At 45.2% G+C, this 17064-nt stretch overlaps 1 protein-coding gene across 4 annotated transcripts in view; it reads left to right on the top strand.

Moving 5' to 3' along the window:
* CCDC77 (coiled-coil domain containing 77) overlaps positions 1-17064 on the top strand; it is a 45538-nt gene that overhangs the window by 8021 nt on the left and 20453 nt on the right. For 2 of the 4 annotated variants that reach the window (XM_058443125.1, XM_032159232.2), the window contains exons 2-4: positions 1850-1903; positions 8950-9181; positions 15240-15382. In XM_058443125.1, the coding sequence (XP_058299108.1) occupies positions 9008-9181; positions 15240-15382 (317 nt within the window). In that variant the 5' untranslated portion in view covers positions 1850-1903; positions 8950-9007. Of the gene's footprint in view, positions 1-869; positions 954-1849; positions 1904-6038; positions 6093-8949; positions 9182-15239; positions 15383-17064 lie in introns of those variants that run through there. The other 2 variants (XM_058443124.1, XM_032159231.2) reach the window with 2 other exon arrangements.

Below are 17064 nucleotides of genomic sequence, written 5' to 3' on the forward strand. Positions count from 1 at the left end.
GCTCTGTTGCCCAGGCTGGAGTGCAGTGGCGCAATCTCGGCTCACTGCAAGCTCCGCCTCCCAGGTTCACGCCATTCTCCTGCCTCAGCCTCTCCGAGTAGCTGGGACTACAGGCGCCCGCCACCACGCCCGGCTAATTTTTTGTATTTTTAGTAGAGACGGGGTTTCACCGTGGTCTCGATCTCCTGACCTTGTGATCCGCCCGCCTCGGCCTCCCAAAGTGCTGGGATTACAAGCGTGAGCCACCGCGCCCGGCCTTGCCCAGCTAATTTTTAAAATTTTGGTGGAGACAGGGTCTTGCCATGGCCTGGCCATGCCAAGGCCCAGCCCCAAAGCGATATATTTTTAAAAGGTAGTTGGCACTACCAGACACAGTGGCTCACGCCTGTAATCCCAACACTGGGAGGCAGAGGTGGGTGGATCATCTGAGGTCAGGAGTTCGAGACCAGCCTGGCCAACATGGCAAAACCCTGTCTTTACTAAAAATACAAAAAAAAATTAGCCAGCCACAGTGGCAGGTGCTTGTAATCCCAGCCACTGGGGAGGCTGAGTCAGGAGAATCACTTGAACCCAGGAGGTGGAGGTTGCAGTGAGCCAATATCATGCCACTGCACTCAAACTTGGGCTGAACAGAGTGAGACTCTGTCTCAAAAAATAAATAAATAAATAAATAAATAGGTAGTTGGCACCATCTAATTAAGAATACAAGTGAAGGAGTAACTATTGGACGGAGGAGGATAGAAACAGAAAAGAGCAATTGAATTTATTAATTTGGATGTCTGCTGACCAATAAGAGCTTGGTTAGATGTCATAGTAGAAGCCCGAGGCCTGGCTCAGTGGCTCATGCCTGTAATCTCAGCACTTTGGAAGGCTGAGGGAGGAGGATTGTTTGAGTCCAGGAGTTCAAGGCCAGCCTGGGCAACACAGCAAGGCCCTGTCTTGCAGCCAGAGAGGTGAGTGTAGACCACTTTTTGTAGACGTGTGCAACAGTGACAGTCACTATGAAGGAGAAGTGGGATGCAGGTTGTCAGAAGTGTCTTTCAAAGCTTCAAATTACTTTTTTTTTTTTTTTTTTGAGATGGAGTTTCGCTTTCGTTCCCAGGCTGGAGTGCAATGGCGCAATCTTGGCTCACCACAACCTCCGCCTCTTGGGTTCAAGCGATTCTCCTGCCTCAGTCTCCTGAGTAGGTGGGATTACAGGGATGCACCACCATGCCCAGCTAATTTTGTATTTTTAGTAGAGACGGGGTTCCTCCATGTTGGTCAGGCTGGTCTTGAACTCCTGACCTCAGGTGATCTGCCCGCCTCGGCCTCCCAAAGTGCTGGGATTACAGGCATGAGCCACTGTGCCCAACTGCTTCAAATTACTCTTAATTTCACTTGAAACAGTGAAATTTAACTTTAAGTTGTCACCCATATCCATACAATGGAATTTTATTCAGCCACAAAAAGGGATGAAGTAAGTACTGATACATGGTACCACATAGTTGAACCTTGAAAACATTATGCTCAGTGAAAGAAGCCAGTCACAAAAGACCATATACTATGTGATTCCATTTATAGGAAAGTCCAGAATAGGGAAATCTGTAGAGACAGTAGGTTAGTGGTTGCTTAGGACTGGGAGACAGGGATAATAGCTGAAGGACACAGGGTTTTTTCTTGAAGTGATGAAACTTCTAAAATGGCCTCTGGTGATAGGTACACATATCTGTGAATATGCTAAAAATCATTGAATTGTACACATTGAATGAATTTAATGGTATATACAAATTACATTCCATAAAGCTATTTTTTTAAAAAAGTATTACCCATAATCCTACCATGCCAATCCAATAACTTTATTTTCTAGGTTATTTGGACAAGAGGCAAACGGACCCAATTTGGAGAAGTATTTTGGAAAGAGGTGAGTTTGGAGGAGGAGAGTAATCTTTTAAAGGAGAGAATTAGAAGAAGAAAGATGACATATTTGAAGGGTTGGCTGTAGAAGAAAGCAAATCGGATGAGAGAAGCAGAAACAGATTTTTAAATCTAGATTGAATAGACTGGCCAGCAGAAGAAAAGGATGTTCAACAGTCTTTCAAATTCATATTGAGAGTTTTATATATATATATAGATATATACACACTTACTATGAGCCAGGCACTCTTTATGTTACTAGGGATACAGCAGTGAACACAATAGATAAAAACCCACTGCCCTTAGTGAGTTTGCATATTCCAGTGTGCAGAGACAGACATTAACATTAAATATTAGATGGTTATAAGTGTTCCACTTTTTTTTTTTTTTTTTTTTTTGAGAGAGGGTCTCACTCTGTCACCCCAGCTGGACTGCAGTGGCATGATCATGGCTCACTGCAGCCTTGACCCCCCGGTGCAGGCGATCCTCTTACCTCAGCCACCTGTTTAACTAGGACTACAGACATGTGCCACCACATCTGGCTAATTTTTTGTAGAGACAGGGTTTTGCCATGTTGCCCAGGCTGGTCTCAAACTCCTGGACTCAAGCAACCTATCTGCCTTGGCCTCCCAAATTGCTGAGATTACAGGCGTGAGCCACTTCAACTAGCCAAGGTTATAAGTGTTAATGGAGAAAAGTAAAACAGAGAAGAGGGATGAAGTTGGTAGAGTGGTCAGGGAAGACTTCATCAAGAAAGTAACATTTTAGCCCTGAAGGAGGAGAGGGAGTAAGTCACATAGATAAATGGGGAAAGAACATCACAGCAAAGAGAACTACAGGTACCGGGACTCTGAAGTAGGAGTGTGCCTGGCACGTTTGAAGAACAGCAAAGAGGCCAGTGTTTTTGCAGCAGTGAACAAGGATAAGAGTAGTAGGTGAGTCACAGAAGTAATGAGGTTGGCCAGATCATACAGGACCTTGTAGGCAATTTTGAAGACCTTGACCCTCTGAGTAAGATGAAAAGTCATTGGAGGCTTTTGGGCAGAGAAGTTTTGTGTTTTGACATACATATATTAATGTGTTGAGAATCACTGGAAAGGATAAGGTTAAAAATGGAACAGGGGGGCCAGGCGCAGTGACTCACGCCTGTAATCCCAGCACTTTGGGAAGCCAAGGCAGGTGGATCACCTGATGTCAGGAGTTCAAGACCAGCCTGGCCAACATGGTGAAACCCCAACTCTACTAAAAATACAAAAATTAGCCAGGCTTGGTGGTGTGTGCCTATAATCCCAGCCACTCGGGAGGCTGAGGCAGGAGAATCACTTGAACTTGGGAGGCAGAGGTTGCAGTGAGCCAAGATTGCAGCATTGCACTCCAGCCTGGATGACAGAGCAAGACTTTGTCTCCAAAAAAAAAAAAAAAAAAAAAGTGGAACAGGGAGACCAGTTAAGAGATCGTTGTAGTCATCTGGGCAAGAGATAACAGTGGGTTGGAAGCCAAGTGCAGTGACTCATGCCTATAATGCTATTACTTGTGTGGCTGAGGGGAGAGGATTGATTGAAGCCAGGAGTTTGAGACAAGCGTAGGCAACAAAGCGAGACCCTGTATCTAAAAAAAACAAAAGCATGGCCGGGCGCGGTGGCTCAAGCCTGTAATCCCAGCACTTTGGGAGGCCGAGGCGGGCGGATCACGAGGTCAGGAGATCAAGACCATCCTGGCTAACACAGTGAAACCCCGTCTCTACTAAAAAAATACAAAAAATTAGCCGGGCGTGGTGGCGGGCGCCTGTAGTCCCAGCTACTCGGGAGGCTGAGGCAGGAGGATGGCGTGAACCCGGGAGGCGGAGCTTGCAGTGAGCCGAGATCGTGCCACTGCACTCCAGCCTGGGAAACAGAGCGAGACTCCGTCTCAAAAAAAACAAAAAAAAAAAAACAAAAGCAAAAACAGTGTGCTGGACCAGGGCAATGAGGGCATAGGTGATAAGTAGTTGTCAGATTCTAGATATTTTGATGAGCTAGCCAGTGGGATTTGCTAGTGGGTTGTGTGTGGCATGCAAGACAAAGACAGGAGTAAAATTTCTCCAACCAAGTTTGTTTGTCATAAACAACTAGCAGCATAGAATTAGTATTTACTGGAATGTAGAACTCGGAGACAAGAGCAGGTTTTTGTGGTGGGAGGTATGTATCAGGACCTCAGTTTTACACTTGGCGAGCTTGGGAGACCTGCTGGACGTCCACATGGAGGGACGGAGTAGGCAGTTAGATGTGTGAGTCCAGAGTGGAGGACAGAGTAAGGGCTGAGGCATCAGTTTGAAAACTACTAATGTGTACATGCTATTTAAAACTGTGAGACTTCAGGAGATCACCAAGGCAATGAGTAATGACCAGTAAGAAAAGGGGGCAACCAGGAAGAGGTGTCCTGGAAGCCAAACAAAGAAAGCTTTGAAGGAGTCAGGGAGAGAGGCACTGTGGGGTTCTGAGCAGGAAAATGGTATATGGAAGTAACAGTGGTGATTCTCTCTTTTCATACTTTTACACAAAATTCTTTCCCAAAGGACTGAAGAATTTTTTTTTTTTTTTTTTTTTGAGACGGAGTCTCGCTCTGTCGCCCAGGCTGGAGTGCAGTGGCGCAATCTTGGCTCACTGCAAGCTCCACCTCCCAAGTTCACGCCATTCTCCTGCCTCAGCCTCCCGAGTAGCTGGGACTACGGGCGCCCGCCACCACGCTTGGCTAATTTTTTGTATTTTTAGTAGAGATGGGGTTTCACCGTGTTATCCAGGATGGTCTCAATCTCCTGACCTTGTGATCCACCCACCTCAGCCTCCCAAAGTGCTGGGATTACAGGCGTGAGCCACCGCGCCCGGCCAAGACTGAAGATTTTAAGCAGATTATACCAGGTAGAAGGACATAACAGAATATCATGTGACTTGCTCAGAATCAGAGTGGATTGACAGAGCATGCTTGATAAGAAAGCTTTCACCAAAGCAATAAAAAAATCAGCCTCTCTCCCTCTCTCCTTCTGTCTCTGTCAATCATATAACATGGTAAGGCATTCCCTTTCCAGCCGTGAGGTTTATCTTCATGAAAATTTCTATAATAAGGTTGCTTAAAGTACAGGAGCTCAAGATCTTGCGTTATCAATTGAAATGGAGATTATGAAGAGCCTTTTAAAGTTTATAAGTAATTTGTTTTCTTTTGCTTAAGATAATAGAGAAAGCACATGAGATAAAGATAGCATCAGTGGCTTTGTATTCATTTTAAATTTGATATAGTGGGTACTCTGCCTTAATTTCCATTTACTACTTCTGTTTTTGGAGAGGGGAGTGGGGGCAGGGGAAGTCAATATGTTGGTGAGGCTGGCTTTGAACTCCTGGGCTCAGATGATCCTCCTTCCTCAGCCTCCTGAGTAGCAGGGACTATAGGTGTGGGCCACTGCACCTCGCTCGGTGTACTGTTTATTGCTTATTAGAGTTTTCTGCATCTCCTCCTCCTATAACTTCAAGGAAAAGATTGTAGATTTGTTTTTCTGTTGTTGCAGATAACAAGGAGACCTTTCTACTTTGTGTGCTTATCCATTTAAATATTCAATGACATTCTGATTTTTATTTGAAAATAATTATGAGGAGTACCTTTTGAAAATTCAAAAGGCATGAATTTCAGGATTTTGGAGATACTTTAAAGAATACTACATTTTAGCCCGGGCGTGGTGGCTCACGCCTATAATCCCAGCACTTTGGGAGGCCGAGGCAGGTGGATCACAAGGTCAGGAGTTCGAGACCAGCCTGGCCAATATGGTGAAACCCTGTCTCTACTAAAAATACAAAAATTAGCCAGGCATGGTGGCGCACACGTGTAGTCCCAGCTACTTGGAAGGCTGAGGCAGGAGAATCGCTTGAACCCGGAAGGCGGAGGTTGCAGTGAGCTGAGATCACGCCACTGCATTCCAGCCTGGGCGACAGAGTGAGACTCTGTCTCAAAAAAAAAAAAAAAAAAACAAAAAAACAAAACTATATTTTAAAACATCAAGTTCTTTCCAAAAAGCAAATATGATGATGTTGAAGAGGGAACCAGTCTATGCATCCTGTACTATTTTTATTTTTCTATTCTTGCCCCCTAATTATGAATTTTTGTGTATCTGATAGGTGTGAAAATGACAGCATGAACTTTACCCCAACACACACCCCTGTCTGCAGAAAGTAAGACATTTGCTTATTTTCAAGTTGTTAAGAAATCAAGACTTGTATAGCCTTAGTCTAAGTTAGCATAGGAACTGGACAAGTACTGGAAACATATTTCCTAAAGTTTTTTTTTTTTTTTTTTGGGGGCAGAGTTTCACTCTGTGCCCAGGATGGAGTGCAGTGGTGCAACCACAGCTCATTGCAGCCTTGACCTCCTGCACTCAAGCAGTCCTCCCGCCTCAGCCTCCCAAAGTGCTGAGATTACAGGCGTAAGCCACTGCACCCAGCCTGAGACAACCCCTTTAGAAAATATGAAATGTTGGCCGGGCACGGTGGCTCATGCCTGTAATCCCAGCACTTTGGGAGGCCGAGGTGGGCAGCCTGGCCAACATGGTGAAACCCCATCTCTACTAAACAAAAAAAAAAAAATTAACTAGGCGTGGTGGTGAGTGCCTGTAATCTCAGCCACTTGGGAGGCTGAGGCAGGAGAATTGCTTGAACCTGGGTGGTGGAGGTTGCAGTGAGCTGAGATCATGCCACTGCACTCCAGCCTGGGCAACAGAGCAAGACTCCATCTTAAGAAAAAAAAAAAAAGAAAAGAAATGTTAAGTAAAATAGTATTTCTCTCACAAGTTTTTAATGATTGGGAAAATGTTTAAGTTTTTCTTCATGCTAGTTGACAAATTTTAATATCTCTGCATGCTTATTTATTAGAAGTGACCACATATTATTAACTATAACTCAGAGCTTCTGGTATAGTTTCTCCACTGTTCTGTCTATTTTGTTATGTTATAAATTGCAGACAACCAAATTGGATTTATTTTCACAGGAGGGTTTCTCTTCTTCTGTACTATTTTTGTTTTGTTTTTTTGTTTTTTGAGACGGAGTTTTGCTCTTGTTGCCCAGGCTGGAGTGCAATGGTGCGATCTTGGCTCACTGCAACGTCTGCCTCCCAGGTTCAAGTGATTCTCCTGCCTCAGCCTCCCGAGTAGCTGGGATTATAGGCATGCACCACCATGCCTGGCTAATTTTTGCATTTTTAGTAGAGACGGGGTTTCTCCGTGTTGGTCAGCTATTCTTGAACTTCCGATCTCAGGTGATCCGCCCGCCTTGGTCTCCCAAAGTGCTGGGATTACAGGCGTGAGCCACTGCACCCGGCCTGTACTATTTGTTTTCCAACTTTCATTATTTTAGCTCAAGTCTTGTTTGCTAGAAGCAAACAAACAAAAACTTCATGTTCACCTTTTTTTTTTTTTTTTTTTTTTGAGATGGAGTTTTGCTGTTGTTTTCCAGGCTGGAGTGTAATGGCGCAGTCCTGGCTTACTGCAACCTCCATCTCCCAGGTTCACGCAGTTTTCCTGCCTCAGCCTCCCGAGCAGCTGGGATTACAGGCATGTGCCACCACACCTGGCTAATTTTGTATTTTTAGTAGAGATAGGGTTTCACCATGCTGGCCAGGCTGGTTTTGAACTCTTGACCTCAGGTGATCCACCCACCTCAACCTCCCAAAGTGGTGGGATTATAGACATGAGCCACTACGCCCAGCCATGTCCAGCCTTTGATCAGAGTCTTTTTGCCATTTATAACATTTAGTTCTAATCTGTGCAATTCAAATGTCTCAGATGCTAGAGATTAGCATCTGATATGTTTGTTCCAATTGCAATATGTCTTTTTTTTTTTTTGAGACATAGTTTCACTATCGTTGCCCAAGCTGGAGTGCAATAGCGCAATCTCTACTCACTGCAGCCTTTGCCTCTGGGGTTCAAGCGATTCTCCTGCCTCAGCCTCCCGAGTAGCTGGGATTACAGATGCTCGCCACTACGCCCAGCTAATTTTTATATTTTTGGTAGAGACTAGGTTTCGCTATGTTGGCCAGGCCGGTCTTGAACTCCTGACCTCAACTAATCTGCCCACCTTGGCCTCCCAAAGTGGTGGGATTACAGGCATGAGCCACTGCACCCGGCCTGCAATATGTCTTATAGTACTACATTTTCCAATTGTTACTACATGGTCTCCCTTAGTTTATATTCTGTTTTTTTAAATTATCTTTTTAGTCTCTAATGGATTTTATTTTTACTTCTTTAGAGACAAGGTGTTGCTATGTTGCCCAGGCTGGACTGGAACTCCTAGGCTCAAGCAATCCTCCCACCTCAGCCCCCTGAGTAGCTGGGACTGCTCAGCTACTCAGCTGTGCCACCATTCCTGGCTCTAACATGTATTTCGAATCCAGCTTTAAACCGTTAGTACTTGGAAGATAATTAATAAAATTATTTACTATCCTGTAATATCAAACTTTCAATTTTTTTTTTTTTTTGAGACAGAGTCTCGCTCTGTCGCCAGGTTGGAGTGCAGTGGCACGATCTCGGCTCACTGCAACCTCTGCCTCCCGGGTTCAAGCAATTCTCCTGCCTCAGCCTCCAGAGTAGCTGGAACTACAGGCTCACACTGCCACACCCGGCTAATTTTTTATTTTTGTATTTTGGTAGAGATGGGGTTTCACCATGTTGCCCAGGCTGGTCTTGAACTCCTGAGCTTAGGCAATCTGCCTGCCTTGGCCTCCCAAAGTGCTAGGATTACAGGTGTGAGCCACCGCGCCCGGCCAAGATTTTTTTTTTTTTTTTTTTTTAATAAAGACAGGGTTTTGCTATATTGCCCAGGCTGGTCTTGAACCCCTGGGCTCAAGTGATTCTCCCACCTTGGCCTCCGAAAGTGCTGGGATTACAGGCATAAGCCACTGTGCCTGTCCAAACTTCCAAATTTATGAGCACCTTAATTATAAGCACTTTGGGAACACAAAACCCCCTTTTATTTAGAAAGTTATAACTCATAAACTTTCGCAGAGTGTAATGAATATATCATTTCTAATTTCACATAGGCGAACAGTTGTCTCCAAACGTGGTGTTGCCATCAGTGGTCCCACCAAGAGGAGGGGAATGGCAGATTCACTGGAGTCATCCCCCTTGCCTTCCCTCGAAGATCGTCTGGCCAAACTCTGTCCTTCTAAGGAGCTCCTGGAATATTATCAAAAGAAGATGGCTGAGTGTGAGGCAGAAAATGAGGACTTGTTGAAGAAACTGGAACTCTACAGAGAAGCTTGTGAAGGACAGGTAAAGAGACGAGGCACGCTGTTTTAGAACTCTGATGAAGTCTTCATTAATTAGAGATGCTCTACAAGTGCCAGTTTATATCATAAGCAGATGTTTTATAAAAATACTCCTTTTTTATTCCCCAGCCCAGCTACTGCCCCTTCAGGCCCTCCTTGGATCATAACCCCCAAAACTGCCCTTTCTCTCAAATCTTAAATTCTGACATCTCCGTATCTCTTACACCTAGCTCTTTCATCTCCTTATACCTGAGTAGTCCTTAACTTCTTTGTTACCTCCACAGCTTCCTGACTTTTCAGTTTTCTAAGTGCTGTATATAGCTCTGATATCAAGTCCTTCAAACCTAAACCCCATGATGCTTCACTTGAGTAGTAACTGCAGTGCCTACAAATGACCCCTTGCTCAATTATTCTTTTGCTCCACCCGCATAGCAAAAACTGAGCTGTGGCATCATCCAGTTCTCTGCCAAATATTCTATAGCAGGATTTCTTAACCTCGGCATTATTGACGTTTTGGGCTGGATGATTCTTTGTTGTGAGGGGTTGTCCTGTGCATGATAGGATGTTTAGCAGCATCCCTGGCCTCTACCCACCGGATGCCAGTAACACAACACCCCCAGCTGTGAGAATCAAGAATGTCTCCAGACATTGCCAGATGTTTCTGGAATGGGTGTATGTATGTACAGTCACTCCTGATTGAGAACACTGTTGTAGAAAGGTCACAAATCAGTATAGAATGAATCGATGGTAAACAAATTCAGCTGTACCCTCAACCACTATACAGCAGTCATCTTACCTGTCCATACTGGGTTTCCTCTCCTTCCACATCTGTGCCATACCCTCACCTCCAGCCTGCAACCCCTTCTTAGCCCTCCTCTCTCAACATCTTTTCTGCTCATCTACACAGTTACTCCATCCATATCAGTCTCCTTCTTCCTTCCTTTCTTTTTTCTTTGGTTGCTTTTCTTTTTCTTGTTTTTTTTTTTTTTTGAGAGGGAGTCTTGCTCTGTCACCCAGGCTGGAGTGCAGTGGTGCGATCTCGGCTCACTGCAAGCTCCGCCTCCCGGGTTCACACCATTCTCCTGCCTCAGCCTCCCGAGTAGCTGGGACTACAGGAGCCCGCCACCATGCCCAGCTAATTTTTTGTATTTTTATTTTTATTTTATTTTATTTTATTATTATTTTTTTTGAGACAGAGTCTCGACCTGTCACCCAGGCTGGAGTGCAGTGGCGCAATCTCGGCTCACTGCAAGCTCCGCCTCCTGGGTTCACGCCATTCTCCCGCCTCAGCCTCCCGAGTAGCTGGGACTACAGGTGCCCGCCACCGCACCCGGCCGATTTTTTGTATTTTTAGTAGAGGCAGGGTTTCACAGTGTTGCCCAGGCTGGTCTCAAACACCTGAGTTCAGGCAACCTGCCCGCCTCGGCCTTCCAAAGTGCTGGGATTACAGGCGTGAGCCACCGCGCCCAGCTGGGAAATGTCTTGACTGCAGTTTCATCTTGGTCCTTGCCACACCACTAAAACCATGCGTTCTGTGGTCTCCAAGTACCTCTTTGCCACACCCCTGTCTCCCGGGTTCAAACGATTCTCCTACCTCAGCCTCCCAAATAGCTGGGATTGTAGGTGCCCGCCACCACACCTAACTAATTTTTGTATTTTTAGTAAAGACGGAGTTTCACCATGTTGGCCAAGCTCATCTCAAACTCCTGACCTTGTGATCCGCCTGCCTCGGCCTCCTAAAGTGCTGGGATTACAGGCGTGAGCCCGGCCTCCCTTCTTGATTTCTGTGTCATTTTTCTTTCCCAATTTCTATCTAACGTCTCTGATCAGCTCATCTCAGTGTCCATAACAACTCTCTTCCTTCCTCTTAAATGTCAAAGTTCTTCCAGACTCTACTATAAATGACCTCGTTTTGTCCTTGTTTTACACTACTACATATGTGATGATGACTGTTAAATAACTCCCTTCCCCACCCGCACATGTACTGCCACCATTTCGCCTCCCTCCATTCCTCATGCCTTAACTTTTTCTTTCTTCTTTGTCTTGGTAAATGGCATCATTGCCTACAGTTCTTTCAATCCCCCTACACTGGATCATTTGGCAAGTCCTGTTGATTCTGCTTCCTAAATATTACTCAGTCCATTCCCACACCCACATCACTTTTGCCACGATGCTCACGCAGACCCTTGAGTTGCATCTAAACTATGACAGTATCCTCCTTGACAGTACCTGCCTCTGGTCTCTCTCTTTTTTTTTTTTTTTTTTTTTTGAGACGGAGTCTCGCTGTCTCCCAGGCTGGAGTGCAGTGGCGCAGTCTCGGCTCACTGCAAGCTCCGCCTCCCGGGTTCACGCCATTCTCCTGCCTCAGCCTCTCCGAGTAGCTGGGACTACAGGCGCCCGCCACCACGCCCGGCTAATTTTTTGTATTTTTAGTAGAGACGTGGTTTCATTGTGGTCTCGATCTCCTGACCTTGTGATCTGCCCACCTCTGCCTCCCAAAGTGCTGGGATTACAAGCGTGAGCCACCGCGCCTGGCCTCCCTCTGGTCTCTTACATCTGCAGTTGGCCTCACACTTTTCACTCTAGCAGTACTGAAATATTTGTACTTGTCCAAATTGATTAGGCTTTTGTTTTTTGGAGGTTTACTTGTCATTTTTATCACATTATGTATGTATACAATGAATTACAGGGTAATTTGTTCCATTTGGGCTCCTGAATAGCTTCAGGATGGGAGCTGGTTGTCAGATGACAGTGATGCAGCATCTCTAAATACATTTACTGGGACACAGTGTGAGGCACCATGCCCAGCCTAATTTTTTTTGTAGATTCTACAAAAAAAGTGTTTCCAACCTTTTGAGTTCCACCGTGGACTTGTATGCTGTCCCTTTCTCTGAATCAGTTGTTAATATTTATTTGTCATTTTTATCACATTATGTATGTATCTATAGACCTCTGGGTTTTTTGTTTTTTGTTTTTTTGAGTCAGGGTCTTGCCCTGTTGTCCAGGCTGGAGTGCAGTGGTGCGATCATAGCTCACTGCAGCCTCAACGTCCTGGACTCAAGCAATCCTCCTGCCTTAGCCTCCCAATTAGCTGGGACTACAGGCATGTATCACCATGCCCAGCTAATTTTTTATTTTTTATTTTATTTTATTTTATTTTATTTTGAGATGAAGTCTTGCTCTTTCACCCAGGCTGGAGTGCAGTGGTGCGATCTCGGCTCACTACAACCTCCATCTCCCAGGTTCACGCGATTCTCCTGCCTCAGCCCCCTGAGTAGCTGAGATTATAGGCGCCTACCATCACGCCTGGCTAATTTTTGTACTTTTACTAGGGACTGGGTTTGACCATGTTGGCCAGGGTGGTCTTGAACACCTGACCTTAGATGACCCGCCTGGCTCGGCCTCCCAAGGTGCTGAGATTACAGGTGTGAGCCACTGCACCCTGCCCAATTTTTTATTTTTTGTAAAGACAGAATCTCGCTCTGTTCTTTAGGATGGTCTTGAACTCCTGGGCTCAAGCCATCCTCCCACCTTAACCTCCCAAAGTGTTGGGATTACAGGCGTGAGTCACTGCACTCAGCCTTTATGAAATTATTTTGAATGACTTTGCCCAATTTTAAGTGTTCAGTTGAGTAGTGTTAAGTGTTTATGTGTGTGGGGGTGTGTGTGTGTGTATATATATATATATATATATATATATATATATTTGTATTTTTTTTTTTTTTGCGGCAGTCTGGCTCTGTCACCCAGGCTAGAGTGCAGTGGTGCGATCTCAGCTCACTGCAACCTTCTCCTCCTGGGTTTAAGCGATTCTCCTGCCTCAGCCTCCCAAGTAGCTGGGATTATAGGGTGCGCCACCACACCCAGCTGATTTTTTTTTTTTTTTTTGAGACAGAGTCTTGCTCTGTCACCCAGGCTGGAGTGCAGTGGCGCAATCTCGGCTCACTGCAAGCTCCGCCTCCCGGGTTCACGCCATTCTCCTGCCTCAGCCTCTCCGAGTAGCTGGGACTACAGGCGCCCGCCAGCATGCCCGGCTAATTTTTTGTATTTTTAGTAGAGTCGGGGTTTCACCGTGGTCTCGATCTCCTGACCTCATGGTCCGCCCGCCTCGGCCTCCCAAAGTGCTGGGATTACAAGCGTGAGCCACCATGCCCGGCCTAATTTTTGTTTTTTTAGTAGAGATGGGGTTTTGCTGTGTTGGTCAGGCTGGTCTTGAACTCGTGGCCTCAAGTGATCTGCCATGCCTGGCGTGTTAAGTATATTCACATTGTTGTGTGACTGATCTCTAGAACGTTTTCGTTTTACAAAACCAAAACTCCATTCCATTAAACAGATCATTTCTCCCCACACTCCCTGTAACCACTATTTTACTTGCTATTTCTATGAATTAGAAATAGAGTAGGATTTGCCAGGCATGGTGGCTCATGCCTGTAATCCCAGCACTTTGGGAGGCCGAGGCAGGCGGATCACCTGAGGTCAGGAGTTCCAGACCAGCCTTACTAATATGGCAAAACCTGTCTCTATTAAAAATACAAAAATTAGGTAGGCGTGGTGGTACATACCTGTAGTCCCAGCTACTTGGGAGGCTGAGGCAGGAGAATCGCCCAGGAGGTGGAGGCTGCAGTGAGCTGAGATCTCACCACTGCATTCCAGCCTGGGCGACAGAGCAAGGCTCCATCTCAAAAAAAAAGAAATAGAGCAGGATTTATTTAGAATAGAGTGGAATCATACTGTAGTTTTTCTTTCTGTAACTGTCTTACTTCACTTAGCATAATGTTCTCAAGTTTCGTCTATGTTGTAGCATGTGATGAGATTGTCTTCCTTTCTGACAACAGCAGGCTTTCATGGTTCTTATTTACGGTTCTCTTTTCTTGGAGGATCAACTGTCTGCTTCTCTCTCTACCCGTCTTCTGTTCATCTGTCAAGTGTCAGCTCTTTGATGGTAGCGCTTTGATTTCCCAAACAGATCTCAGAATTTTTATTCCTGCCACGCTTCCCCCACACCATTTCATCATGCATGCTTTCATGAAGTAATTATTTTATTTTAATCATTTTCCTCTCTCCCCATGAAATTCCTTAGCTCTGTAGACAGGAATCGTATCTTTTCATCTTTGTTTTCCTGCATGTCATGATAATGCTTATGATAGGAAACATTACCCAAAAAAATGTGGATAGGCTGGGTGCGGTGGCTCACACCTGTAATCCCAGCACTTTGGGAGGCCAAGGTGGGTGGATTGCCTGAGCTCAGGAGTTCAAGCCGGCCTGGCCAACATGGTGAAACCCCATCTCTACTAAAAATACAAAAATTAGCTGGGCGTGGTGCGCACCTGTAATCCCAGCTACTCGGGAGGCTGAGGCAGAAGAATCTCTTGAACCTGGGAGGCGGAGCTTGCAGTGAGCTGAGATCGCGCCACTGCATTCCAGCCTGGGTGACAGAGCGAGAGTCTGTCTCAAAAAAAAAAAAAAAAAGTGTGGATAGAACAGGTGAGTTGTACAGCATTCTGGATTCTATAGTCCGTAAAAGGAAGTTGTGAGAGCTTTGATGTTAAATGCAAACTTCACACTCATCCTGTAGCTTTTAAACTCCATTCAAGGGCGGGCATGGTGGCTCACGCCTGTAATCCCAGCACTTTGGGATGCTGAGGCGGGTGGATCACCTGAGGTCAGGAGTTTGAGACCAGCCTGCCCAACATGGCAAAACCCCGTCTCTGCTAAAAATACAAAAATTAGCCGGGCATGGTGGCATGCACCTGTAATCTCAGCTACTCGGGAGGCTGAGGCACAAGAATCACCTAGAAGGTGGGGGTTGCAGTGAGCTGAGATCGTGCCACTGCACTACAGCCTGGGCAACAGAGCAAGACTTGGTCTCAATAAATAAATAAATAAATAAATAAACAAACAAACTCCAGCCTATACATGCCTATTGCTGTCATTTGAATTCTGTATTGGCAAAATTATTTACTTTGGAATATTTCTACATGAGTAGACTCCTCCCCATCCAGTGAGAGATACTCCATTGAAACCCAGTGTCTTTCAACTATCTTATTGTGTTTTTTTTGCAGCATAAACTTGAATGTGATTTGCAGCAGAGGGAGGAAGAGATTGCTGAATTGCAGAAAGCTCTAAGTGATATGCAGGTCTGCCTCTTCCAGGAACGGGAACATGTTTTACGCCTCTACTCAGAAAATGACCGACTGAGAATCAGGTATCAAATAGGAGAAGGGAAATGTTGGAGTTTAACTTTAAATTACATTCATTCATTCATTCATTTAGAGGCAGTATCACTCTATTGCCCAGGCTGGAGTACAGTGGCGCTATCTCGGCTCACTGCAGCCTCCACCTCCTGGTTCAAGCGATTCTCATGCCTCAGCCTCTCGAGTAGCTGGGGCCACAGGTGTGCACTACAATGCCTAGCTCATTTTTGTATTTTTAGTGGAGATGGGTTTTTGCCCTGTCAGCCACGCTGGTCTCGAACTCTTGGCCTCAAGTGATCCGCCCACCTCAGCCTCCCAAAGTGTTGGGATTACAAGCGTGAGCCACCATGCCCAGCCCTTTAAATTACTTTTAAAAAGATACATTTCTCCACATTAATTCTCTTAGGTTGTATTCCCTAGGAAATGGGCTCTGAGATGGAGATTTGCCTTCAGGGTAGTTACTGGAGAAGCTCTCTGGAATAATAGCTATGAGCAGATTTGGGCAGAGGTAGAATACGAACGGGTACTGTGGTAACAGAAGCCTTAGCCAGCCCCATAGGGAGCACTAACGATAGGGTGGTCTTTCGGCAGCAAAGGACTCAGACTTTTGTGTCCCCACATTGACCAGTCATAGGACGCAGGCTGTCCCCAGGGAGGGGATGTAAACTCGGGAGAAGAAGCCCCCTTCAGCCAAGTGTAATTTTTAGAGAAGAACTGAGCTCCTGGGAGATATGGTCATGAGGGGGAGTCTGAGCAGTACACTACATGTTCCATTACAGTGCACTTCTGTGTGTGTGTGCCGGGAGTGGGAGGGTAAAATACACATAGCAAAACGTTTACCATTTTAGCCATCTGAAGTGTACGGTTCAGTGGCATTAAGTATATTCACATTGTTGCACAACTGTCACCACCATTGAACTCTAGAACATTTTCATACTCCTAAACTGAAATTGTATACTCATTAAACAGTAACTCCCACATCCCTGTTACCCCAGTTCCTGGAACACACCCTTCTACTTTTCGTCTCTATGAATCTATTTTAGGTACCTCATGTAAGTGGAATCATACAATATTTGTTATGCTTATTTCACTTAGCCTAATGTCTTCAGGGTTTATCCATGTTGTAGCATGTGTCAGAATTTTCTTCCTTTTTAAGACTGAACAATATTCCATTATATGTGTACACATTTTGTTTATCCATTCATCCACCAATGGATCTCAGCTCACTGTAACCTGCGCCTTCCACACTGAAGCTATCCACCCACCTCAGCCTCCTGAGTAACTGGGACTACAGGTGTGTGCCAACATGCCTGGCTAATTTTTTTTGTAATTTTTGTAGAGAAAGGGTTTTGCCATGTGGCCCAGGCTGGTCTCCAGCTTCCAAGCTCAAGTGATCTGTCTGCCTCAGCCTCCCAAAGTGCTGGGATTACAGGCGTGTGCTACTGTGCCCGGCCGAGACCGTACTTTTAATTCTTTTGTGTATATACCCAGCAGTGGATCATATGGTAATTCTGTTTTTATTTTTTTGACTAACTGCCATACTATTTTCTATAGTGGCTATACTGTTTTATATTCCCACCAGCAGTGCACAAGGGTTTCAGTTTCTCCACAGCCTTGACAATACCTGTTACTTTCTTTTTTTTTCTTTTAAGCCTTTTTTTTTTTTTTTTTTTTTTTTTTTTTTTTTTTTTTT

This window comes from Hylobates moloch, unplaced genomic scaffold (genome assembly GCF_009828535.3).
Source record: "Hylobates moloch isolate HMO894 unplaced genomic scaffold, HMol_V3 SCAFFOLD_8, whole genome shotgun sequence".
Lineage (NCBI taxonomy): Eukaryota > Metazoa > Chordata > Mammalia > Primates > Hylobatidae > Hylobates > Hylobates moloch.